At 41.6% G+C, this 27189-nt stretch overlaps 1 protein-coding gene across 1 annotated transcript; it reads left to right on the top strand.

Moving 5' to 3' along the window:
- The first annotated feature begins 954 nt into the window (after nucleotides 1-954).
- On the top strand, nucleotides 955-27189 carry tm9sf2 (transmembrane 9 superfamily member 2). The gene is made up of 17 exons (XM_048234282.1): nucleotides 955-1267; nucleotides 1953-2020; nucleotides 6364-6457; nucleotides 6862-6992; nucleotides 9741-9870; nucleotides 10225-10349; nucleotides 10814-10919; nucleotides 13668-13747; nucleotides 15030-15138; nucleotides 16887-17019; nucleotides 17460-17579; nucleotides 18787-18844; nucleotides 19008-19167; nucleotides 20696-20847; nucleotides 21132-21243; nucleotides 23641-23812; nucleotides 25929-27189. The coding sequence occupies exons 1-17, from the start codon at nucleotides 1109-1111 to the stop codon at nucleotides 25994-25996; spliced, it is 1977 nt and encodes a 658-aa protein (XP_048090239.1). The 5' UTR covers nucleotides 955-1108; the 3' UTR covers nucleotides 25997-27189.

The following is a 27189-nucleotide window of genomic DNA, read 5'->3' as shown; positions in this document are numbered from 1 at the left end:
GGCTGTCTAAGGGGTGGGATATACACACACTGGAACCACCTCATGAAGTGTCTAACCTGGCTGTCTAAGGGGTGGAATACACACTAGGCGATTAAGCCTATGATATAGGCTCATACAGACGCTGTATTCTTGGTGGGTGCGACTGTGGTTAAAGTGGGATTTGGCAGGTGGGGGAACCCTAAAATCCAGTGTCGGTGCAACAGGGAAAAAATGACTCACCGTTGGACAATATATTGAGTATCGTGGTGTAGCAATACTTTTTGGACGACACACAAGAAAAATTAACTAATCATTCATTTTAACAGCATCACTATCGTTGGTATGAAAGAATATTTATTATTAATTTATCAATATCGGCTTGGAGGCTGAAGCTACTTTTGAAGATGTGTGTATAAAATCAGTTTGGGTGCAAAGGTGTCGGACTGGGGGTAAAACCACTAGGGGCCCAAGGGGAGAGGGGGCCCTTGAAAAGTCTGGAATATATTTTATTTTACCTGGGTTGAGGAACATGGGGGCCCATCAGGACTGCCTATGTAGGGGCCCAGGATCTTGCTACGCCCCTGTTTGGGTGCAACATAGTCGGCATGCTCTATACTTTTTCATCTCACATATAATTTTGTCCAGCGCTTACAATTAACTTATGTCTGAATGTTCTATACTTTTTTCATCTCACATATAATTTTGTCAAACACATAGCTTACAATTAGAGGGATTTACATGTTTAGACTTAACACAAACAAACTGCAGTTAATGGGATGTGCAATGCAATAACGTAGGCTAAAAAGTGTTCTGACAACAGAGGCATGTAGTTTAACAGGTTTCTTACAGGGCCTTTCCCGACTATGAAATGATTGGGTTGTCCAAGCACCCCTATGATCAAGTACCCCTGGCTTCAGTGATCCTCCAATGTCCCAGAATGCCAATCGAAAGCACGTTCGACGTCTACCAGATGACGTGTCTGACAGAGAAGAAAGTGGGTTACGCTGGCAAACAAGCAGTCTCCTTATGCTTCCGCCTTATCATCACAAATGACTTGGAATCGCAAGTAGGACGTGTTTTTGCATGTAGATACTCCTGAAGAAGCAATTTGGCAGTCAACTGCACAAAAATGTGCATCTTTCGCCGCTCTCACACTTTTTTAAGCGTTTTTTTTGTGGCCGGGGTCTTGCAGTACGCGACAAGTTTCTATCTTCCGGGTTTGGCCCCTGTTAATTTTTGTGAGAAGGATAGCACTACGGGGAAAGAGAATGAAGTACCTGACTGCAAGGTAGGTGATTTTTTATGGCAGTTGTAGCGTTTATGTTTACGCAGATTGCATGAAGTTGGTTTTGAGCCATCGTTAGTCAAGCTATTACCAATCTGGCTATCCTAACGTTAACATGGCTTAGCAGGTAACGTGAATGTTAACGTTAGCCAGTGTTACCAATGGCTTTAGTCATGTTTTCTTGCACGACACACATTACTCCTCTATACTTAAAATATACAACTATGACTGTTAAGTTCCTTATTTGCCATATTTGTCAGTTCGGGTGGTTACTTCCAATATCGGTTAACCTTAACTGCCTTACACCCATGGTTTAGCTAACTTGCTAGCTATCTGCAAAGCTAATGGTAGGTAACGTTAGCTGTTTTTAAATGCCCTCTGACAGTTTACTTGCACAAGGGGTGGCTGAAATTCGTTGTTAGAAAAGGTGAGGTGGTCATTTACAGTATAGTTATTATTTAGATGTCCAATTCAGCTCGTTATCATACGAATGGGGACGATTGGAACGACAAACTGTGACTTTGTCATGCTAGCAAGTTCTCAACGGGTTAGTGATATGACAACGTTGCAAATCAGTTGGACTAAGACAGTATTTAGAGACCACTGTAAGTCCCCCTGTCTGATTGGTTTGTAAGAGAAAAGTAGAAGCTAGCGTGGATACTAACGAGTCTATGTTTTTCATTTTCAGTCAACCATTGAGCTGTTTGTGAATAGGCTGGATTCAGTGGAGTCCGTTTTGCCATACGAGTACACTGCGTAAGTAACCATCGACTCTCTTGGATCTGATAGATAGACTATACATGGAGCACATAGAGCATGTGTTCATTTACATCCTGGAATGTTGGGCATCAGCACTCATTGGGTATCCAATAGTGATTTAAAATAATAGGCCCAGACTAGGTACATACTCTTGCAAGTCAGGGGACACACTTTGCTAAAGGTCTGGTTAAACCTGTACAGATCCCATGTAAAGTAACATACATATCATATTAGCTATTCTCTCTCTCTCTCTTTCACATACACACACACACACACACACAGTTAATACTGTCAGTTATGTTCTGCAGTAGGGAAATGTGCAGTCAGCTATGGCTGCTTTCTGCACTGAGGAGGAATTGTTCAGGTAGCAACAGTGACTCTTTTCACGGTAGGCCTAGCCTGCAGGGCCTAGTCAGGGTCCTGATCAGGAATTGCTAGAAAAAAGGGAAGGCTTAAAATAGTTTGCCTGATACACTTCTTATGCACTGACTGTGGGTTTTTTCTATCTTTCATGTTTATGGAAAGTGATTCAAATAAATTGCAGTCATAAGCAACACAAATGGTAGAGTTAGTAGACCACTGGGCGATGGAACATAATTTTGAAGTGTTTTGTTTTGAGCCCTGTGTTGTTATCAATTTATTTATGAAAGTATGTCACAGAAGCTGCAAATAATACAGAAGCCATGTGGATTTTCCATCCCTTTATAGGAAATTACTGAAAGCAAGCGCGCCGGAAGCACCGGTGCAGGGGGTGCGAACGCACCCCCACTTTCCGAGGGTAAAAAAAAAAAGGGCAGTTGTTGACCACAACACCTACACGGCATCGCATTGATTAGAGCAGTGGTTCCCAAATGGGGGTACGTGAAGGCACTTAAGGGGGTACGTGAGATTTTAACCCTTCGAAGCCGATTGACGCAAAGTGCGTCAAAAAACACACCCTTTCTTCTGTTAGCTTACATTGCTCCGCAACTGTTCATAGCAGCGAGAAGCCTTTATTGCATGACAGAGCTGAAGTGGGGCTTTCCAACGAGATCACGCACTTGTCTGTACATTAAAGTATTACGATTTAAAAAAATCATGAATTTAAATCAAATTGCATCATATTTACAGTCTCTGCGTTCACCTGCGCACCCATTACTCTCGTTTGAATTACTCGCAAACCCGTAAACGCATAGATATGGCAAGCATATCAGATGAAAGAGGAGACACAGGGCTATCCATTGGTACAAAGTATGTCGATCCTTCTGGCTTATGAAAACAGACGAAATGACTACAAAATAATAATGTCATGTACAAAAACCAACTGCACACACCCATTACTCTCGTTTGAATTACTCGCGGACCTGTCATCGGATAGATATGCCATGCATGTTAGATGAAAGAGGAGACACAGAGCTATCATTTGATACCAAGTACATCCTTCTGGGTTATAAAACAGACGAAGTGACAGCAAAATAATAACTTCATATAGCTCGACTTACCTCACGTTTTTCTCTGTTTTTGTGGCAAAGCATGTTTATAATCCAACGCTATTGTGTGTTTCTTTATGGCAAAGAATGTTCATAATCCAGTTTTGAGATCCTAGCATCCCAATTTGCATCCCAATTTGTTTGACAAAGAAACACCTTTTTTGCCTTTACTTTGTTCATGGCAATGCAGTAAAAAGTTGTAGAGAATCATGAGTGCAGACAGGCACACACAGGCGTACACTTAAACTCGGGTCAAGTCAGATCAGTTCGTGTTACAGATATGGAGCGCAGAAAGGTCATTTTTAATCACTAATTAATGTATAACATGATTACAGTCAAACACAAAGTGAACAGGCACAGTTGGGTAACTAATTCTAGTGTCGTTTTATTACGGGGATAAACAGTGACAGGTTACCGGGGGACCTTTTACGTAACCTTCAAAATGTAGCAAGTAGGTTACGTGCAGATCTTTTCATCAGTCATTGACAAGGCATGGACAGAAAATGGAGATTGTGATCATTATTATTGTAGGCTATAGACTACCTCCGTTATTCCTTGAATGGAAATCCAGGTTATGCTGGTGTGTCTGTGTCTGTCAATATCGGGCGCAGTTTATTTTAGCAGATTATTCATTTAGAACTTGTAGCCTAGACTAAATCACTCTGTGCGTAAAAAGACGCTACTTGCAGTCCAATCAGCTTGAATGAAACCACCCGAAATCACTACACAGCACCTAACCACGCACGTAACATAATGACAATTTTTGTTAGACTTTTTTTAAAATTATTATTAGACTATCTTATATCGTAATATCCCACGTGAAAACGTGCGTGAATAGTTGGCCTGTGGAATTTTCAAATTGGTCTCGGGGAACCCAGCCCTCTGGAATTTTCAAATTTTTTGCTTTTTTTTTCTTCTTTTTTTTTTGCACCCCCACTTTCAAACTCATTCCGCCGCTGACAGTTACTGACACCTTCTGCTAATGAGCAGTTTACTTTTTCATAATGTGCTCCTCTGTATTGAAATATTCATAAAAGAAAATGTATACTTTTAAATATAAATCCTTATTTACACATTTGGTATAATTAAGTAGATATATTATAATTATATTTTTCGGCCTACATAAACAAAGGCACAATTGTTGACAAACTGACTTGACACAAGCAGGAAAGGAGAATCCTGTTGGCTTCTGTAGATGACATGGCCCAGACAACTAATAAAGAACCAGAGGAGTATCATTTGACCCTGCCTTTCCAAGCCTTACTTTTCAGCTGTGTGTTGCTGCTAATTCTTGTGTCCACACATGCATTCTGAAGAGGTAATTGTTAGTGTTTGGGGCAGCCGTGGCCTACTGGTTAGCGCTTCAGACTTGTAACCTGAGGGTTGCCGGTTCGAACCCCGACCAGTAGGAACGGCTGAAGTGCCCTTGAGCAAGGCTACTAACCCCTCACTGCTCCCCGAGCGCCGCTGTAGCAGGCAGCTCACTGCGTCGGAATTAGTGTGTGCTTCACCTCACTGTGTGTTCATTGTGTGTGTGTTTCACTAATTCACGGGTTGGGATAAATGCAGAGACCAAATTTCCCTCACGGGATCAAAAGAGTATATATACTTATATATACTTCTTGCTCTGCTTGGTTGAATTTCCCATTGTCCTACGTAATTTAGAATGATCTATGAACACCTATGAAGTAGATCCATTTTTTGGCTGTATCACACTTGTATATTAATTCGCCAAACTCATTGTGAAGTTTAAATGAACTGTCAATGCATCCAAGCTGTAAAATACAGACGTTCAGAACATAGCAGCATTGTAGCATATGGCGGAGGTGGATTTTAGTTAGTTGGATGACATGTAGGCTAAGTAAAATAGCGATGTTTCAAAGCTAAAGTTCATAGGAAGAATCATGGGATATGCCTGCCTGACAACAGGAGAGATAGAACTAATGACTGGCTTTTGGCCTTAGCAACCATCCATTTAGAACTAACCAATGGCCTTTGGCCATAGCAACCATCTATTTAGAACTAGTAACGGCAGTTTGTCCTGCAAGTTGAGAAATTAGTTGAAATGTTCAGACAGTTCTAGCGATTAAAACGTTTAAATTATAACAGGAAATGAACACAACGCAAGTGGCAACAGTGGAATAAGCGGGATAATTGACTTCACGGTGGTCTGTTAACAGAAATTAATGCACTTACGAGGTATTACAACCTCGACCATGCAATAATTTCTGTTAACAGACCACCGTGTCGTCCATTATCTCTTACTTATATACAGCGGGGAAAATAAGTATTGAACACGTCAGCATTTCTTTCAGTAAATATACTTCCAGTGAGGCTATTTGCATGAAATGGGACGTTTATCAGGGTGTTATGTCTTCCAAAACATCTATTTTCTGTTTTTTTTTTATCTATCACCGTGTGATGGCTTATAGAAAGGGGAATATGTTTTTTCACCTTCAGTGTATGCACTTTGTGATTTATGGAGCATCAGTGTGATACAACAAACTTTTAAAAGTCTTTCTGGGAGGTCCCATGCCTATTACACAGCTACACAGTATGGGTGTCCTGTGACGTGTAGTACCTTTTTTTCAAATTATAGTGGTGGAATATGGCTGAAGCAGCATCAAGGCTGTGTGTATCAGAATGACAACGACTTATTACAAGTGCAAGTGGATCTTGTCTTTCGATTATTCTCTATTAGCAGGCTTGTGTTTTTTTTAATGTTGCGACAAGTATTATTTAGTTAGTAGCAATTCTAATCAGGCTTATTGTATTTAGCTGTGGGAAATTGCAAGGCTGTGACATTTAGTTTTTTTTTACTGATAACATGTTGTTGTTGTACTGATTGTTGACCATGCCTGTCTCTTATAGATTTGACTTCTGCGCCAGTGATAAAGAGAAGCGTCCTTCGGAAAATCTGGGACAGGTTCTGTTTGGAGAAAGAATTGAACCCTCCCCTTATAAAGTGAGTAGATTTAAACTCATGTACATTCACAGAATGTTTGGTTCATTGTCATGTTTTAATAGAATTGCTGATGCAATTTCATTGCAATGCTTTTTTTGAATTTGTGTTTATCAACATACGGCAAATTGGTCTGGCACTTGCTGAACTACAAGGCTACACTGTTTGCAACAATATTTCTGATCTAATGTCATCCAGCTTATGTGAAACATGGCAGAAAGTAATAGTAACATAGTCTATTGACAGAGAGCTGGTAACCACTGGTTTGTTCAATAAGGCTGGAAGTGAACAACTAAACATTTGTGAAACAGACATGTCATGAGCTGGCATTTTCCCAGAATGAATTAGTTTATCTGCAGAGCTTTTGGCCTTTTCCCCAAACGTGTGTGTCTGTCTTTGTGTTCCAGTTTGAGTTTAAAAAGAAGGAGGAGTGCAAGCATGTGTGCACCAAGGAGTATGACACAAATAAGGTCAACACTGACAAGCCCATCGTTGACTTCCTCAAGAAGGGCATGCTGCTCAACTACCAGCACCACTGGTGAGAGGACGGAACCCCCTCTCTCTTTCTCTCTCTCTCCCCTTCTCTCTCTCTCTGCCTTGTTCCAGGCGTGATAGCGCTGCAGTAGTGCTGGGCGGTATGACCAAAAATGTATATCACGGTATTTTTCAAAATTCTTACGGTTTCACGGTATATGACGGTATTTTTTTTACCATGCTCAGATGTTCACAGCATTTTCTACAGGTTGTGAGAGGAATTGCTGCAGTACATTGACTAAGGATGGTCTATTTTACTGTCATGATGTAGAATAACTCCACATTGGTGGTAATGCAGTTTTGCATGGCCCCAGAAAATGATGCTGTTTACAAAGAGCCACTCATGATTCTAATGAAGAATCTAATCAGAATGCAAAGACAATTGCAGTCAAAATACAGAACTTTTACTGTGCAAATTTCACAAGTACATCTTGTATAAAAACCAATACAAAAAGTAGTGCAACTTGCAATAATTATACTTTTTTGAAAATGATACAATTTAAAATAAAACCTCTCTGTTAATATGCTTACTCTGTCAAATAGGCCTATCAGAAATGTATTGTTATTGTGTGGTTTTACATGGCGTTAGTGGTAGGCTAACGTTAACTTCATGTGGATGTGGATGTCTTGTTAGCCTGCCATGAGCTTAAACCCGGTTAAGCTGGGCAAAACATTAACAAAAAAAAAGTTTGTTTTGGTGCACTGATGACAGACAGGATCATTTCTAACTAGCCAGCTAGCATTGCTCAGTGCATGTCTATAACATGCTTTACTTGCTACCTGGATAATTTTAGCGAATATTCTTAAGGTGAGATGAATGATAACATCATTAAACTTCACTGTGTTCGGTGGGTTGCTAACTAACGACATCACCTACTACTAGCCAGCTAGTTACAGCTGTTGAACAATCTCAATAGAATTTTCGTGACTGTAGGCTAAATCCTTTTCAATGCAGTATCCCTTAATGTTTTTCCTTAACTAAAGAAACAATTTAAGGTATTATTCTGTACAACACCCGCGCTGGATTTCCGGCATACCGTTGTGTCTGAAAAAAAAAAAAAAAATAGGTTTGCGTGATCTGACAATTCCTAAGATCTGACAGGCGCTTTCACTGAACCACACCAGTAGGCCTACTTAAGCCAATCGGTAATAGGGTAGGGGCTGGTCTTGGGTTTTGGCCAATCAGAATGATTTAGCAGTCACTCCACGTGCAAATTTGTTTTGTGTTTCCCATATACTACGAATATGTTTCCCACACTGGCAACGCGAAACGTAGCCAAAGTCATGGAGAGCAACTTTATGAAGCCAGGGAGACACCAAACTTGTCGTTAAAGGTATTCGCCTTATTCATCCAGTGGCCAGAACGAGGCTACAGGGTACACTTGCCATTACACCTCAGTCCCGAATAAAGAATAAACAGCGCTGGTCTTGGATAGAGGAGGTGGGTAGAGACGAAAAGCCCTTTGGCCACGGCCCGAGTTAGACCCTAGTCATCAAGCAGCTGTCCGAGCAATTCAACACACCTCACGTTTGCCGGGGCAAAGCCACAGCAGATATCCGACCCTCAATGACCTATCGCGATGCCTGCTTTAAAAATTTGCTTGTGCTCCTTCATTGCCGAGTTTGATCTGTCGTTTACATTCGCTCATCCACTCGTCACTTTGTGTCAGAAATTAGCGGAGGATAAACTCACCCTTACACATCTGTCTGTCTCGAGGCAGCATGGGGGCTATCTTATTACACGTGGCATCTCGCCAGAATTTAAAAGACAAGCTTAAGAATGACATGTTTTCACTTAACATTGATGAGGCCCTGGACAAAAGCATGGATAATATTCTAAATGTACTGGTCCGGTTTTATGACGAGGATGCATGCAGTGTGAAAACACAGCACCTTGCCAGCGAAAAGGTTAATGTTGCAAATGCCTCAGCACTGATGCTGCAACTAAAAGATGTCCTGCAATCATATGGGCTGGAGTGGAGAAAAGTCACTAGCATTGTTCTGGACAATTGTGCTGTGATGAGGGGAAAGAAACCTGGGCTTGAAATGTTAGCAAGGAAGGAGAACCCTAATCTCCTGGATATATCAGGAGACACTGTTCATGTGGTGTCCAATACTGCTAAGGCCCTCATGAGACCTTAGCAGACCTGACCTTTCTTGGTATGGCTGTAGTATCTGTATTCTCAGTATGCTATACAAGCAATAAGTATGCAGTTAAGTGACTAGTTAGAAGCAGGGATGGATTAATGAACAGGCCTACCAGGCCCGGGTCCCAGGAGCTCTGGTGCTCTACACAAAGATGCTACTGTAATATAGGCTTGTATTGGGTTTGTTCATCTCATGTCTGAATGATGTCAATTAATATCCACAAAAGTCACCAGAATCTATCATTTAAGGGACTATTTATCAAAATGTTCTCCCAGGGGAGCACACCCCTGGATCCCGTTTGACAATTATGTTGACCAGGGCATATATCTTGGCTTAGGGGCCTGCTTACCTGAAAAAAGTTCAGGCTCAGGATTTTTTTCTACCATCACCCCTGTTCTCTCCCTCACATGTGCTTAGCTGCGAGCTGATGATTGTGGAACTCCCTTTTTTAGTAAAGACTTACTTCCATTGGATCTGGAAAAGCGCACCTAGCAGTTGCTCCCTGTTTATCACACGTGTACCAGTGCATAGTCAAACACACACACATTAACACATGAGTGTTTTGGGTGTAGACAGGCCCTGTTATGAATGTTGTGGTCTGCAGGATCGTTGACAACATGCCAGTCACATGGTGCTATGATGTGGAGGATGGTCAGAAGTTCTGCAATCCGGGCTTCCCCATTGGTTGCTACGTGACCGAATCCGGTCGACCCAAAGATGCCTGCGTTGTCAATGTAAGTCTGAGGTGGAAAGCAGTTCTGTCTGTCACATTCCCCTGTGTGTGTGTTGATGTGTCTGAATGTAGGTGATCTATCTTTGTGAGTGTATATATCCTGTGCAAATACATACACTTGTCTCTTCATGTGTTTAGTGCATTGTGCATGGCCATTGAGGGATATCTATTCTGTTGTAGTGCTGACTAAAAATGTAGTGACATCTCTATGACTTATTACAGTGAGGCCATAAGTCCTACCCCTTGCCCCTCCTCAGTCGAGCCCTGGTCATAGTGTCACTTTTTATTAACACAAGTCCACATGTTCCTCTCTCCCTCTTTCGTTCGTTCTTTCTTTGTCTTTCTATCTCTTCAGTCTGAGTTTAATGAGAAGGACACATTCTACATCTTCAACCATGTGGACATCACTATCTACTACCATGTGGTGGAGAACGAGGCCGCCGGTGCCAGGCTGGTCGCTGCTAAGATGGAGCCCAAGAGGTGAGGGTGTCATGTCATCACCACCATATAAGTTTGGAAGTCTAGTCCTTTTAGGCAAGTCCCTCCACTCGGCGGCTATATAGCAACGCTTTTTGGGCACTCATCGGCCATCCTATTTAGCAGAAATGCGTGTGCGCAAGGCTTCACAACACTAATCTTGCTCCAGCGGCGAGTTCACAACACATGATTGGGAAGATGTCTTCACAACACAACATATGATTGGCTCAATGTATTCACATCACACCACATGATTGGCTCAATGTATTCACATGTTCGACGTTTTGCCAAGGAAGGGGTGGGATATGTGTAGACAATTGCCATATTGGCGTTACAAACTAACCCCATTCATTTCTATGGAGGATTTTTTTAAATGCTGTGTCTCCTCATCAGAAAGTCTCTGGTCTAGTCCTCGGTGTTGTTAGTTGAATGCTAACATGCCGTGTTTGGCTATCATTGTCCTAAAGCTACAAGCACAAGGAAGGCCTGGACTGCACTGGTGGCCCCATGGACCTGAGCAACAAGTTTTCAGGACAGCTCAAGATTGACTATACCTACTCTGTGCATTTTGTGGTGAGTTCTCATGCTTGCTCTTAATTATTGCCATTTCAGTCCACTAAAGATAATAGCACTGAATAGTGCAGTGAGTGGATTTTCATGCTGCTCAGGTTATTTAGCTTGATTAAGTGAATCACAGTGGGCTATTACCCATCACTTCACCAGTTCAAGACTGGATTGTTTTTTCAGTGTTTACCACATGGTGGCGCACTTTGCTAGTAGTCTGGTCCCTAAAAGACAAAAGCAAACAAGTTAGAGTTATACCAAAAACATGGAATGTGTACAATTGTTCAATACAACTTAGATATTTAAGTGAGGTTGCTGCACCATAAATCTGTAATGGTAGTTAAATATACTAGCCTATAGTATTTAACTGCAAACAAAGCAACATTTTGTGTTTTATTAATTTCTGTTTAAGGATAGTTGATAGCCAAACAGTTTAAAGTAGCCTAAACAGCTTAGAACACTTAGTAGGCAAAGGGTGTGTTGATAATCATAAACTGAGTCTTAAGGATGGACCATTCTGATATTAAGCATCTTGATAACCAACTACACTATATCTTACAGCCTGCTAGGTCTGTTATCCACATTTTTTCTACAGATTACGATGTAGGCCTACTTTAGGATAGGCCAGAATAATGCAGAAATGAGTAGCCTAGGCCAAGTAAACATACTCTGTAGCTATGTTGACCGCACAAACGTACACCTCAACTTCTGTAGTGTGTTTTAACAATACTTTGGTCATATGGTCCGTTTCCAAACAGTAAGGTTTTCATCAGGTCCCTTTCCACAGGTTATCAAGAGCCAGATAGTATAACGTTAGTTAAAACGCTACTGGTTAGTGAGCAAATGTAACGTTAACGTCAGTGCTTAGCTGCGACGTTAGGTTTGAATGTCGTTAGCTAACGTTACCGAAACCTACAGCTAACCGGTCAATTTAAAGTGACGACTTATTAACGTTGATTAGGTGGGTTTCATAACTTTCCTTACATAATAAATATCAACGAATAGGATAGGTGCTAACGGTAACTATTCCCCTAACGTTAGAACTACCGAGTTTGGCTACTTGTGACCTATCATTTCATACATAGCCTATAGTATAGAATGCTACATAACATAATGTTTGACGACATAAATGAGTCAAATACCAAAAATCGGACCTACCTTGTCTGTAGTTAGAGAAATGTGCCTCTGGAGGAGAGTTTTACGAGCAAGTAAAGTATCACGGCAGGCCAAAACGTTCAGAAGATTCACAGCTCCAGTGGTAGAAAGATTGCAGCGGACCAGCTGTTGATTGCTTTCAGGTGCAGGTCACGTCATAATGCTAAAAGTTGTCGCCAAGGCGGTCAATGTTAACTCAATGGGAATTTATTGCTATTTTAGCGTAAATATCTCAAAAAGTATAAAGTTCACAAATGTAAAAAATACATTGTACAATTGTCCGTTACAAGACCTTTGTAGGAGTGTTTGAATGACGTCAAACGGTTCAGTGGTTTTAGTGTTATTAAACGTCAAATTTGGTCAGAAGAAGAATAATAAAAGACGATAAGAAGAACAGTGATAATAGTCCATTGCATTTACATGCAATGCAATAATCAAATCTGGCTGCTAGGCAATGTAGTTGTGAGTGTCTAGATAGATAGAAAGATAGATAGATAGATACTTTATTGATCCCCAAGGGAAAATTCAAATGGTCATGGTCAAGGTGATGGTCATTTTGACACCACAGATGAATAGTGATAGCCTAGAAATCTAGATCCCCAAGGGCTAGTCTAGTAACTCTCCGTTGGCTTGTGAGCTCGAAAAATTAAACTTCTATCAGGCCAATCAAATCGTGTATAGAGTCGTTAGGCGGGCTTAACATGATTGATGGCAGAGTTGCAACGGTTTGGCTTGAATTCCCTGCTACTTGAAAACAAATAAGATACACTGTTTGCCAAAATCAACATCTGACACGAGTTACGCTTTTATTAAGTTGGCAAAAGTTTGAACTAGCCAACTAGCTCCGCTGGTGGGAAACGCATGGGACTCAGCGCTGTCCTATTGCGTGCAGAGGGAATTTGAAAGACAACCGATTATTCCGCCCCTCGGACTGAGCACTGCGAACGGTGAGTGCCCAGACCCTACATTTTAATGTGGGTCTGGCTCGTCAGGCCAGAATAGTGATCCAGTCAGACCAATAGTATGAAAAATCAGGAACAGTGTTTTATTTACAATGATGCGCATGACTTCACCTAAAGATCCATCAGCTGCTCTAACTAGACAAGGAAATAGTTAGGGTTTAAGTATCCTTCCAGGCTGACGGGAGATGGCGTTGGTCATCTGATCTCACGTGGACTACACTGAATCAGACTCTGATTAGTGTCAACCTGGCAATCCGGAGCAGATAGCTACTGACGCAGCCATGCAGAACAGTGAAACACTGCAAAGTCATAATATTCACGCTTATCTAAATACATAGTCACACACAGATATACACAGGGACAGTACAGACATCATAGTCATTACATAGAATCATACTTTTGGTGTCAAAGTGACCCACTAATGAGAAATGCAGAACATTAAACCACATATTGGAATATTGGACATAATGCAGAACATTAAACTACATATTGGAATATTGGACATAATGTGTTCCACTTTCTCTCAAAGGTCAGCATGTGGTTGGGATTTGGGGTTTTGCAATTTGTGTCTGCGGTGCATTCTAAAGCCAGCTTGCACTGCTGTGTTTGTGTTGTGTGTGTGTGTGTGTGTATGTATCAGGAGGATCAGCACATCCGCTGGGCATCCCGTTGGGACTACATCCTGGAGTCCATGCCTCACACTAATATCCAGTGGTTCAGGTGAGCCACACACACACACACACACACACACACACACACACAAACATACACACACATTCTCAAACTGTGCACATAAATACATCCCAATAATAATAGGTTAATAGAGTTAAGTGGAGATGTTAAAATTGTCAAAATTGAGTTAACACCTTTACAGCAGCGTTACAAAGTGTATGCTAGCAGAGTAAAGGTCCTCACACAAACTAACACACTAACACTGCTTCAACTTTTTTCCGAACCATTGTTTTTTGTCATGAGCACATACACACAGAACACAAATGTTACGCAGCTGGCCTACAGTAGCCAGCGTTGTCTGTAATGTGATGCTGCTGGCATGGTGCTGTTTTAAAAACAATGCTCGGTTCTGATCAATCCCAAAATGAGTGATGAGACCAGTAGTTGTTGCTGCATTGTGTGAAGTTTTTCTATTATATGATTCTATAGCGGGCCTGCCTACCTAGTGGAACAACATCGTAGGTTGATTTCTGGTTAAACGGGTGCTTCATGATTCTTCAGCTTGGAGTATATATTTTGTCGGAGTAACTGCTTTTCCATCTTATGAAATGGGAAGGATAAAAAAATCTGGAGTAAATGTTGCTTTTACCATATCTTTAGCCTTGTTGAAGTTCACTTTGTTTATGTGAACTTTTGACTAGAAACAGCTTCTTATCTTGTTGCATGTGTCACACTGCAGCCTAGAAATGATTCAGTTTTTTGTTACCAGACAAAATATATTATGCAGTACAAATGAAGGAAAAGCTATTAAATGATTATTTCCTCTCAATTGGAATCAATGAAGTTTGTATTTATATGCAAGTGCATTTCATTTGTATTGGTAAGACATGCATCCTATAGCAGAGGCCAGTGATTGGTTGGATTGGCATCCATATTCTTGTCACTACAGTATACCATTCACCCAGTCTTGCAGGGACCTCCGGGGATCAAGCATGAAATAGAATGCAAAATAACGCCCTGCGTGTACATACTTTTTGCGAGAACTTTTTCAACACAATTTCGAGTCAAGGCTGATGTGTAAAATCATAACACATGCGCACACACATTCTTGTTCAAATACGTTGTTATTTATGTTTATTATATAAGTGTGGTATATGTTGAGAAAAAAAAAAAACTCTCTCTCTCTCTCTCTGTGTCTCTCTCTCTCACACACAGAGCAAACAGCTTGTTGGGGTTCATGCCAACAGTTAGTGTGCTGACATGTTGTTTTCCCTCCTGGATGCCACAGTAATGGAAGCAGTTAACCTGTTTTTCTCTTTGTGGTCTACAGCATCATGAACTCGCTGGTCATTGTGCTGTTCTTATCCGGCATGGTGGCCATGATCATGTTACGGACACTCCATAAGGACATTGCCCGCTACAACCAGATTGACTCAGTGGTGAGTAGCTCAGATCACATGGTTGGCTCTTGAGTGCACCAGTGTAAGCAGTAGCCCTCATGCACTGCACACACACAGCGGACTCAGTGGCACTCTCAGTGTTCCTCTAAAAATTAAGCAGATTAAGCTGAGATTTGTTTTAGTTTTCCTGCCTGGATTTAGCCTACTCCATTTCACTAAAGAAGTGGCACATACATGGAAAGGGTAATGAAATATATATATATATATATATATATATATATATATATATATATATATATATATATATATATATTTATATATATACTACGTTTATGTTTTACTTTCATGTTTTACTGTTTGTGGGCATGACAAGCTCATACGCATGGATAGACTGTAAATTCCATGTGTGTGTAGTCTGCAAATGCATTCAGTCTGCCACTCTTTTTCTCGCCATCTTCGAATGCTGTTTTCTAACGGCTGTTGCTGACTTGATGTGAATTAGGCTATGGTGTGCAACATGCCTTTCTATTTCAACCACGAGGTCTTTTGAAGAAAGCAAAGAAACCACATTTATCAGAATCACTTACAACTGAGTTGACTTTCAGGAACCACGTATAGCCAGAATACGTTGACCACTTGTCTTGCGAGTGGGATTTCTTAATTCTGTTTTTATGAAATAGCCGTCTGTTCCATTGTTTAGTCCTTAAGCTCACTATTCTTTCTTCATCAGCTATTATGCAATGGCTGTAACGTTCTGTATGTGTGTGCATGTGTGTGATATTCTCTGTATGGCTTTGTTTACATATAGCATGTGCATGTCACTCCTGTTTAAAACTGATCAGGGCACCAAGGATGAGCACACCAATATTGGTGTGATGATGAGTGACAGGGCACGCACGCACACACACATGTACACACACCCACGCATACATGCATGTAATTAAGGCTGATCAGAGGCCTAGACAATGGTTTTACACTGATTAGGAGTGACTGGGGTCCGAGTCTGTGTCATAGCCCCTGTGGCCCTTGGACTAGCACGCACACACACACACACACACACACACACCCCTCCCGTCGTCTGGTCAGGCAGCTGGTGGACCAGTGATGGTTTGGGGGTTTCGGTTACCCCAGCATAAGCTGTACGTTAACGCTACACAAGGTCACTCACCCATGAATGCCATTGCCCCCAATTCAATTCAGTGCAATAGAGCTTTATTGGCTTGATGAAAACAGACTACATTGCTAAAGCATTTCTAATTCAACAGGCACTTAGTAGTATATAAAGGAACTCCATTAAAGACAGGCATCATGCATCATACATCCCTCACTCTCTCTCTCTCTCTCTCTCTCTCTTCCTCTCCGTCTCTCTCACTTTCAAATTAAGGGACCTTTATTGGCATGACTGTAAAAGTTCTCTCTCTCTCTCTCTCTCTCTCTCTCTCTCTCTCTCCCCTCTCCCCCCCTCTCCCTCCCTGTCATTCCTCCTTTGCATCTCTCTCCCTCTCCCCCTCCTCGTCTTTGAAGTGGCCCCACCCCTGCAGGCGCTCCAATCTGGATGAGACTCATTAACCCCAAACTGACAGACAGAGTTATTGCACTGAGCAGCCCTACACACACACTCTCTGTCCAGCTCATGACCTTGTACTGACCCTCATCTCCACTGTGTGTGTGTGTGTGTAAGCATGTGAGAGTGATTCTGATCATTTCTAGGAAGACGCTCCGAGGAGAGAGTGTGTTTGTTTGTGTTTATGGAAGCATATGTGACGCCCTATGCTCATGTCCTGCAGGAGGATGCCCAGGAGGAGTTTGGCTGGAAGCTGGTGCACGGCGACGTGTTCCGGCCGCCAAGGAAGGGAATGCTGCTGTCCGTCTTCCTGGGCTCGGGCACCCAGATCTTCATCATGACCTTTGTCACACTCTGTGAGTACCACAGCAGCAGCACAGCTGTGAGGTTCATACACGGGACCAGTTAGACATGAGCACGCTTTTTTTTTTACCTCATTCCACTTTTGGATTACAGCACAAACTTATGCTGATTCATTGGGTTATTTGGTCCCCTTTGGGCACTCAACCCACAACTGAGTGGTTTGATACATGACACAAATAGGTTGATGCCAGTAACCACTTGAAATGTAGTGTTTTGTGACACAATAAAGTTATGTTTAATAACCTGTTTTTTCCATAAATCACTGTCCTGCGATTTATGCAAAATGTGTCTTATACACTGGAAATTACTTGAACCCTTTTTATCATTTGTGATTGTTTGACCTAGGCCTGTCCAAGTGTCTCTGTGTGTGTGTCTATGTGCATTTGATCATGGATGTACTTAAGCTCACGTGTGTGTTCCCCCCCAAATCTAGTTTTCGCATGCCTGGGCTTCCTCTCTCCGGCCAACCGTGGTGCTCTGATGACGTGTGCCGTGGTGCTGTGGGTCCTCTTGGGCACGCCGGCCGGCTACGTGGCAGCCCGCTTCTACAAGTGTGAGTGGACCCTAATCTTAGCCTGACTCTGCCTAACCTTTAACCCCTCAAGGTCAAGCTCATTAGGAACCATGAGCGTCAGTGGAGCGTGATGCAGAGTGCTGCTGACCTATTATCTGAATTCACAATGGTGATGATTCAGTTCACAAAAATGTGTTCGCGTGGGGCAATTATAGGAAAAAAAGACAGATCTAGAAACACACAACACATGTCAACATGTAGCAGGGACAAGACGACATCCAGCACACAACTATGACAAGACAGTGGCACACAGCAGTGACAAAACTTGACAAAGACTGCAGTAGGGATCAACTGTCCAGCAATAGACCAACAGTAGGCCACAATGAATAACAATAGGGCTTTGGAGTGTGGTGGCCAGTTCAAATGGTGTGTGACGCTTACAGATGGATGTGGAGCACTATTGCTTGTTGACAAGACAAGAGACAAACTCCAGGATTAAAGTTGTCGCTATGATGGTAATCCGTCAATTGAGTGGCATAGAGGCCATATAATTGTTAATAATGAAATAAATGTGAGTCTTAAGTAACACACACATACACACATACAGCACCACAGAAGAACCCTGGTTGCGGCCCATTTACTTTGACCTGTAGAACACATTTTGAGTCAGATTTTGCCTTTAATCCCTGCTTTAGCAATGCAGTCTGTAACTCCACCTCCATTGAGAATTGAGATTTCTCAGTGAGTGTATTTACATGGACTGATATAAATCCGAATAAGACGCTGCCATATAAACAACATTTTCTGATTGCCTTAACTCTTGCCTGATCTTAGTCGCGTTATTGAGGCACGTTGCATGCATGTATACACATTACGTCCTATCAGAATTTTCAGTGCAGAATCAGAGTCTTTTGTAGTAATAATCGGACTATGCTTTGTTACATGTAAATGGGAATATGAATGGAATATTCTATCAACAAGTCATGCAAACCCAATAATTGCAATATTGTCTTATTCTGAATAAGGTCAGCTAACCTCGTAATATTGACGTCCATGTAAACAGGTCAAGAGTCAAGAGGGCATCGTCATCAATGGTCAAGCAATATTTCCATGAATGCCCTAATGGAAGAACTATTTATGATAATGATGATGGGTGGGGAATTGTGTCTGCATGGATCAAACGTGAATGTAAAAGCTGAGTTGGTGTCCTGAAATGTCCTGTCATTTCCCTCCGGTCCCTCTTTAGCATTTGGAGGAGAGAAGTGGAAGACCAACGTTCTCCTTACAGCTTTCCTGTGTCCTGGGTGAGATCTTCATTAATACTCCACTAACATCATTCATATCAATATGTAAAAAATGGTATTATGTAGTCACTGTGTATGTTAAGGGTATTAGGATCAGTAAACACCAACAGCATAAAATGAGAGATTGTGTCCCCTTGCTTGACCTCTGCCCTTTGTCCCCCAGTGTGGTGTTTGCCGACTTCTTCCTGATGAATCTGATCCTGTGGGGCGAGGGCTCGTCGGCGGCCATGCCCTTTGGCACGCTGGTGGCCATCCTGGCGTTGTGGTTCTGCATCTCCGTGCCACTCACCTTCATCGGGGCCTACTTCGGCTTCAAGAAGAGCGTGAGTGAACCCCACCCCCACCTGACCCATGACCTCCAGTGACCTTGTAACCTCATGAACTGCCTGCCTTTATCCTGTGTTCCTTCCTCACGCAAAGCTTTCAGTTTCTCTCTCCACGACCCTCTTGATTTTCTGTGCGTCTGATAGTGCTGAGCGGTATACCGGTTCACGCCTTATACCGGTGTATATTTTCGTTATGATATTAATTTTAAATATACCGTGTATTTTATTACACAACGTTTGGAAAGCTGCACCACGCGACAGTGTTTCAGACGGGACTTTTTCACATGCACGCATGGTGCAACTGCGAGGTGTAGTGAGGGTAAACACAAAACACCTTATGTTTTTCCCCTGAAGTATGACCCTTAAGGCTTAATTTCTCCTTAGGTAAGGGGTTTATTTAAGGGTGTTGCACAGAATACCTTAAAATGTTTCTTTAGTTAAGGAAAAACGTTACGGGATACTGCATTGAAAGTGATTTACTGTCACGAAAATTCTATTGAGATTGTTCAACAGCTGTAACTAGCTGGCTAGTAGAAGGTGATGTCGTTAGTTAGCAACCCACCGAACACAGTGAAGTTTAATGATCTTATCATTCATCTCACCTTAAGAATATTCGCTGAAATTATCCAGGTAGCAAGTAAAGCATGTTATAGACATGAACTGAACAATACTAGCTGGCTAGTTAGAAATGATCCTGACTGTCATCAGTGCACCAAAACGAACGTTTTTGTTAATGTTTTGCCTAGCGAACCAAACCGAAGCTCATGGCAGGCTATGGCAGACATCCACATACCACTAACGTCATGTAAACCACACAATAACAATAAGGCATGTTTCTGATGGGCCTATTTAAAAGAGTAAGCATATTAGCAGAGAGGTTTCATTTTCAATTGTATAATTTTCAAAAAAGTATAATTATTGCAAGTTGCACTACTTTTTGTATTGGTTTTATACAAGATGTTTGTGAAATTTGCACAGTAAAAGTTCTGTATTTTGACTGCAATTGTCTTTGCATTCTGATTCCTGATGGCTCTTTGAAAACAGCATCATTTTCTGGGGCCATGCAAACTTGCATTACCACTTGTGTGGAGTTAGTCAACATCATGACAGTAAAATAGACCAATCTACTGCAGCAATTCCTCTCTCAACCTGTAGAAAATGCTGTGAACATTTGATTATGCATGGGAAAAAAAAACCGTCATATACCATGAAACCAGATACCGTGATATACATTTTTGGTCATACCGCCCAGCACTAGCGTCTGCCTTCCTCTCTGTGTCCCCTGGCCTCCCATCACTAAGTTCTTCTTCCCCTTATACACTATGAACACGCCCCACAACTAACGTCCATCTCTGATACTACAGCTACAGACATGCAGTCATACATGGATGTGAATTTAAATACTGACAGATTTTAATTTGTACGGTTATTCATTTTTTTTTTTTTCATCTTGTTTTTATTGTCGGAAGTGTATGTAAAACGTCTGATGCAACATAACATGTAAAGATCATTTTGTTGACTGCAGGCCATTGAGCATCCAGTTCGGACCAATCAGATCCCTCGTCAGATTCCAGAGCAGTCTTTCTACACAAAGCCATTCCCTGGCATCGTCATGGGTGGAATCCTGCCATTTGGTTGCATCTTCATCCAGCTCTTCTTCATACTCAACAGCATCTGGTAAGATGCTCAGCCAGGCAGCATGGTGTGTGTGCATGTGTGTGTGTGCACGTGGGTTTGCGTGTGTGTGTATATGGACAAGTGAGAAAAAGTCCTTTTAGCACTAACATGAACTGTTTTCATCAACTCATTGTTTTGATCTATTGGGCGTCAACCAATGTCAGGTGTTCACTTTCCCCAGAAATATGTCATGTTGGAACCTAAGGCCTATTTAATGACATTCAGTGTACTTGTGCATCAGGTTGTTTTTACATGTTCATTTTGTTGTGTGTTCTTCCTCCCAGGTCCCATCAGATGTACTATATGTTTGGCTTCCTCTTCCTGGTCTTCATCATCCTAGTGATCACCTGCTCTGAGGCCACCATCCTGCTCTGCTACTTCCACCTGTGCGCGGAGGTGAGACACACGCTCAGGCCACATTCAGACAGGACATGTAGCCACGAGAGCCAATGGACTGTTAATGAAATTCGTAGGTGTAGTGATAACAGGAGAAATAACCATTGGTAACAAGATAGACCCAACTAGACTCTCTTGCAACTTTTGAGATGACAAGTGAATCGCTTTATGTCTGGATGTGGCTTCAAGTATGAAAGGCGAATGAAGGCTAAAAAATAAAGGTACATTGAGCTTGGGTTTAACTTTAGGGGTTGTTTTATTTTAAAAGTTTGTCTTAGTCTTTCGGTGTTCATGTCTATGGGTTTAACTTTAGGCTGCAGGTGACTACCTGAAGTCGAATTCCCCTATTGGAAAGCCCTGCATTAGCACCTAGGTGCAGCCTAGCAGGCAGGCAGGCTACACCAGGCACATAACCTGAACCATTCTGTTCACGGAGCATATGCTGCAACAATTGCCTTTCTCTGTAATCAATGGAATTGGCTACACCTGACGTGATGGAAGCACGTACATTCAAACAAGTGATGCTATGTTTACACATGGCCGGCTATTTTCATAAATGGACATTTCACCCTCTCCGTTTTCAAAAATAACATTGTGCACACCTGTCAGTTTTCAGAAAAGTTTTCCTTTACACTAACCCGGGCATATGCCTTCAAGAGCATGCCAAACCTCTATGTGGCAATGTAACGAGAAGCTCAAGCCCATGTTAGCCAATCAGAATCCCGAAGATATATAAAATATATAAAACAGCAACGAATCACTTCCTCTTTCTCTTTTGAACTGACTAAAAATCTCCGCCTTGTCACATAAATCTCCGTTTGTACCTGTTTAGACGCAAACAAACAAACAGAGCTTTCCCAAAAAAAGATCAGCCCGGCGTTTTTAAAAACCTCCGTTTGCGGGGATAAAACCTCCGTTTGCGTCTAAATGACGGGGTCAAATGCAGAAAAATATCATTGTTGTCATCTCAACAGGCCCTTAGACCAGTCTTCTAAAACTATTCTTATCCTCTGCCAACAGAACGCCTCACTTATGTGCCTGGTGTAGCCTGCCTGTAACTTCTATGGATAGTATAGAGCAGGCATGAATCAGAGTCTATGGTCAGGACTTTGCTAATAGTGCTGAAATTTGGCAGTACCTTGAAATTTGCACCAAGTAATAATGATCCCTCAAAGTGGGGGGAAAGACAGTTAAAAGCATAAAAATGTTTTCAATGTTTTAAAAAATGTTCCAATTCAATTTAAATATTCAGTGGCTATATAGATTATTAATGCTGTTTTCAGTAGCCAACTACTTGCTATACTCCGTTAGTCAGTTTGTTTTGTTTACTCTTGACAAAAGTTGCTAAGGAAACAAAACATGCTTTCAACTCACCATGCCATGAATGTTGGCTCACATTGATGAAGATGGTAAAACAATGTTTATCTTGTACTTGAATCCCTCTAGCAAGTCATTTAAATCAGTGTTTCTCAAACTTTTTCAGACCAAGGACCACTTAACCAATAAAAAAAGAATCACGGACCACCTAGCTAAAAAAAAAAAAAAAACAGTAGACCTACGTCAACATTATATTACACAATAGGCCTACTCACTGAACCACCTTGCTTACCGTTTTTGCACCTTGCTTATTGTGTCAGAGGATTCATATGATTTAAAGGGAAACTTGGCAGGATTTCCCCCTCTGCTGGAGAAATTGTGCATTATGCTATTTCAAACTGTGGAAAAAGGTAACGATAAAGCACATGGATTTGTTTACAAGCTAGCAAAACGGTTAGCATAGGTTCGGCAGACAATGTGGATGTTACAAGGTAAGAAACACGATTTAAAATGAGTTTCTTGTTTCTCACTTCTCTTTCCGGGACGGTAGTCTCAATGTTGCAAGGTTGGTTTTCCACCTGGGGACGCTAGGGGCAGCGGGAAAAGTCACCATTTTCACCGGAACAGGTCATTTAACCATGCAAATGATTTCTAAACAGATTTATTACGTTGAAATAGTTGCCAAGTTCTCCAAGTTGGTTCAATATTGCAACTATTGCAATTACCACGTTTGTTTGACTTTCTTGGACCACTTTGAGATAGTGCTCCCCGGACCACACTTTGAGAAACACCGATTTAAATGAAAGCAGTGAGTCAGGGTTGGAGCACTCTCACAAACTCAGGCATAGCTAACGTTGTTGTCCATGCCCAGCCAGTGCACTCTACTTCAGATCTCTACGTTGTTTCATGTGTCCTCCCGCATGAAGTTGCGTGACTGCAACGTCAGTAAAGACACACTATTGCCAGTGCTCTGCCGTAACTGGTTTCAACCTGGTTTAACAGTGTGCATAACTGTGTGTGTGTCTGTCTGTCATATAATTGATATGTGTAAGTCTGATAAATTAATCTGTCTGTCCACAGGACTACCACTGGCAGTGGCGCTCGTTCCTGACCAGTGGCTTCACGGCCATCTACTTTCTGGTGTACGCCGTCCACTACTTCTTCTCCAAGCTGCAGATCAGCGGCCTGGCCAGCACCATCCTCTACTTTGGCTACACCATGATCATGGCCCTCATCTTCTTTCTCTTCACAGGCACGTCTGACTACTCTTTGCCGTGTGTGTGTGTGTGTGTGTGTGTGTGTGTGTGTGTGTGTGTGTGTGTGTGTGTGTGTGTGTGTGTGTGTGTGTGTGTGTGTGTGTGTGTGTTGCGCACGTGTATTAGTAAGTGAGTAGTTGTGTGTGTGTTGTTGGAAATGGTGATTTAAGCATGTATGAATGAATTGGTAGTATTAAAGAGCCTACACAATGTTTGAGTGAGAGAACAAGATTTGGAGAGGCTCACTCACATTTGTGTGTGTGTGTGGTTTTGAGTGGCTAGAGTGGGAGCAGACCACAGTGGTGTGTGTGTGTGTCCAGGCTGGCTCATTAATGCAGGGTAATGGAGTGAAGCAAACAGGTTTTGGTCAGGAGGGGGGCTGGGTGGGGAGCTGCTCCAGAAGACCATTAAAGCCTTTTTCAGAGTTTCAAACTGAAGCTTTATTCAGACTCTGTCTATCACACACATAGTCACTCATCTGCCAACACAAACATTTACACACACAATCATTTACTAACCTACACACTCTCACTTGTTGATTAGGGCTGTCAATCTTCATCCATAACCCAATTCGAATTTCATTCATTATTATTTTTTAATAATCAAATTATATTTGAATATTTAATGCTCAAATTTTGCCTATTATTAATAATTACGATGCATCTTTAAACACTGTATAAACGGGCTTATGCATTGCCAATGCCACTATAAACGCGTGGTTGACTTTTTATATTGAACAAAAGCTCAGTCTACCAAAAATATCTGTGCAACTTGAGTGGTTTCAATTTCTTTTGCGCAGACACGCGGCGCACACACACACTGAATGAACGCCCATACCACTACCACTTTATTGAATGCCTCTATGTTTGATTACGGCAAATTAGCAAGTATGACAAAAGCGTCGGACATAGCCTAGGGGAGGGAGGCAAAAACCTAATTCTTGCCTGCTTTAGCTGTGCGGTTCATCATCCTCGGACTGTTTTCCTACCTAGCTTGTCAGGGTGTAGCGTTATCAGATGTGCACTCAGGCTGCTCGCTGCTACATATTCTGCAGATTACGACATCGTTAGGCTAATTGTTATTTTTCCGTTTTCTGATGGAAATCCAAAAAACGTTCCACACAGGAGTGGTGATCTCCGTGGGTGCATCGCTTCTGCCATATTTAGATTGCACATTAGACGTGACAAACATTTCGTTTTCACATATTCGCTAAAGTTAGCCAACACATAACAAACTCCCCAAAACACCACATTCGAATAGTAATTTCCAAATTCGAATAGTATTGATTTTTTAAATATTCGATTTATATTCGACTTTAGAAATTCGTTCCAACAGCCCTATTGTTGATCCAGACAGACACACATACTCACACACATGCTGAGGAGTGAGTACACAGTTCCTGGTGAGCTGTGTGTGTCTGAGTGTCTGAGTGACTGTCCCCTCTGTAAGCGGTGCTGACACCTCCAGCCAGCGTGTTTGTTTTCACATCAGTGGAGTGATTCTCTCTGAGCAGCATGGGGAACTGCACTACCAGAAACTTCTTGAACTTTGACCCTGTCATGCACATGTTCTAGTGTGCACTGAGATGCAGCACTCTCGGTTCCAGAAGGTGCTTTAGTGCAGAACAGAATTGATCGATTGAGGATGCAAAACTTTTGAAAAACTACTGTATTTTCCGGACTATAAGTCACACTTTTTTTCATAGTTTGGCTGGTCCTGCGACTCAGGTGCAACATATATATATATTTATATATATGTTTTTTTCCTCTTCATGACACATTTTTTGACTGGTGCGACTTATACTCCGGTGCGACTTATAGTCCGGAAAATACGGAATGACAATGTTCACCTCAAATATGCGTATTTCTGTTTACCTGGCTTAATGTAGACACAGCCTTAGTGTCTGCTAAAACAATTGGGATATTAATATTTGACAAAGGAGCAATGGCAACAGTAAACTCTAGAGTTGGCACGTACTGTCTGGTTGTACTGTAGTTGGACTAATGCTTTAGAGATCTTAAAGACATGATGTTATATGAAATGACAGCACATATTTCAAACATGTTATGTATGTGAAACTAACGGTTTTCTCATGTGTTTGTTCTGGTATAGGAACGATTGGATTCTTTGCATGCTTTTGGTTCGTCACTAAGATCTACAGTGTGGTGAAGGTGGACTGAGCATCATGGACATTAAGATGGGACTCTTGTTTCTTTTCTGCCCTCTTTGTCACACTGGTCACTACGTCTGGACAGAGAGAGAAAAAGAAAGAGAAGGATCTGCGCGCTGTTTAAAGACTGTCCCTTCGCTTTGCAACCCTGACTCCATTAGACCGACATCAACCAACACAGTTTTAGGACATGTATGAGTGTGTGTACTGTGTGTTTGTATGTAGAGGTGTGTGTGTATGTGTGTGTGAAGGTACATACCTGAACTTGTAGAATGCATCTGAGCATCACTAGTTCTGCAGATCATCAATAGATTCACATTTTCTCAGTATGAACACCCACACACGTGCAACCATACAGACCTACACAAACACAAGGCAATATACTATATTAATGAGCCCTTTTGCGCTACGTGGGCAGCAGAAGGAGATTGTAAACTGAAATGGTAACATTTGTACATACTACTTACATTTTGCTAACATTTAAAAACTGAAATTACATGCATCTAGCATCAATGTAGGTAGCTGAGGTATGTCACCTAGGTAAACCAACATAAGAGGCATCAGAATCTTGATTGTAAATAACTTTTCTTATGCTGAGAAAACTGGGATGAGGTCACCCTGGTACTGTTCGAGGAAAAGAAATGATGGAGGTGGGGGGTAAAAGGTTGATGTGATCCAGTCTTTTGGAGAGCTTGACTCGAGTTGTTATTAGTGTGTATGCTTTGTCTTTTCATCCTTCTCTTTTGCGATTTTATTCTGTTCTGTCCTTCATTCGCTGTGTGAAGAAAAGAAATGCTCGAGTGTTTATTAATCGACTGAGCCACTTGTGTTTATTTAACTACCTTTTTTATATTTGTTTCCATTTTTTTTTGTCTCCTCAACACTCTTCTGTGCCTCATTCAAACAGTTCTGCAGTCCCGGTGTTTGTTTATGTTAGACATTCATACTGAAACCTTCTCAAGTCAGGAAGGGTCAGGTGTTAAGAAAGCCTCCAAGAGAGATGACAACAGAAGATGTTTTTTTCTGTTCTTGACTGTATGGTATACATACACACATACATAAATTATGATGGCCTCATTTCTTTCATCTTCTAGCTTGTTTTTCTTTTCCTCATCACTGGTTTTGAAAAATACCATGGGATTGCAAATAAACAAAATACCTTTGAAATCAGTAGGAAAATAAAACCAAATGTTCTGTCCAAAA

Source organism: Alosa alosa, chromosome 23 (assembly GCF_017589495.1).
Source record: "Alosa alosa isolate M-15738 ecotype Scorff River chromosome 23, AALO_Geno_1.1, whole genome shotgun sequence".
Classification (NCBI taxonomy): domain Eukaryota; kingdom Metazoa; phylum Chordata; class Actinopteri; order Clupeiformes; family Clupeidae; genus Alosa; species Alosa alosa.
Note: the sequence above shows the minus strand (reverse complement) of the source record. Positions and strands in the feature narration are given on the sequence as shown.

Bases quoted from the DNA above. Each gene is read 5' to 3' on its own strand.
- tm9sf2 (XM_048234282.1), top strand. From the start codon at position 1,109: ATGTGCATCTTTCGCCGCTCTCACACTTTTTTAAGCGTTTTTTTTGTG. The intron at 10,350-10,813 runs GTGAGGGTGTCA...ATTGTCCTAAAG, and splicing joins GCTAAGATGGAGCCCAAGAG to CTACAAGCACAAGGAAGGCC. The intron at 21,244-23,640 runs GTGAGACACACG...GTCTGTCCACAG, and splicing joins ACTTCCACCTGTGCGCGGAG to GACTACCACTGGCAGTGGCG.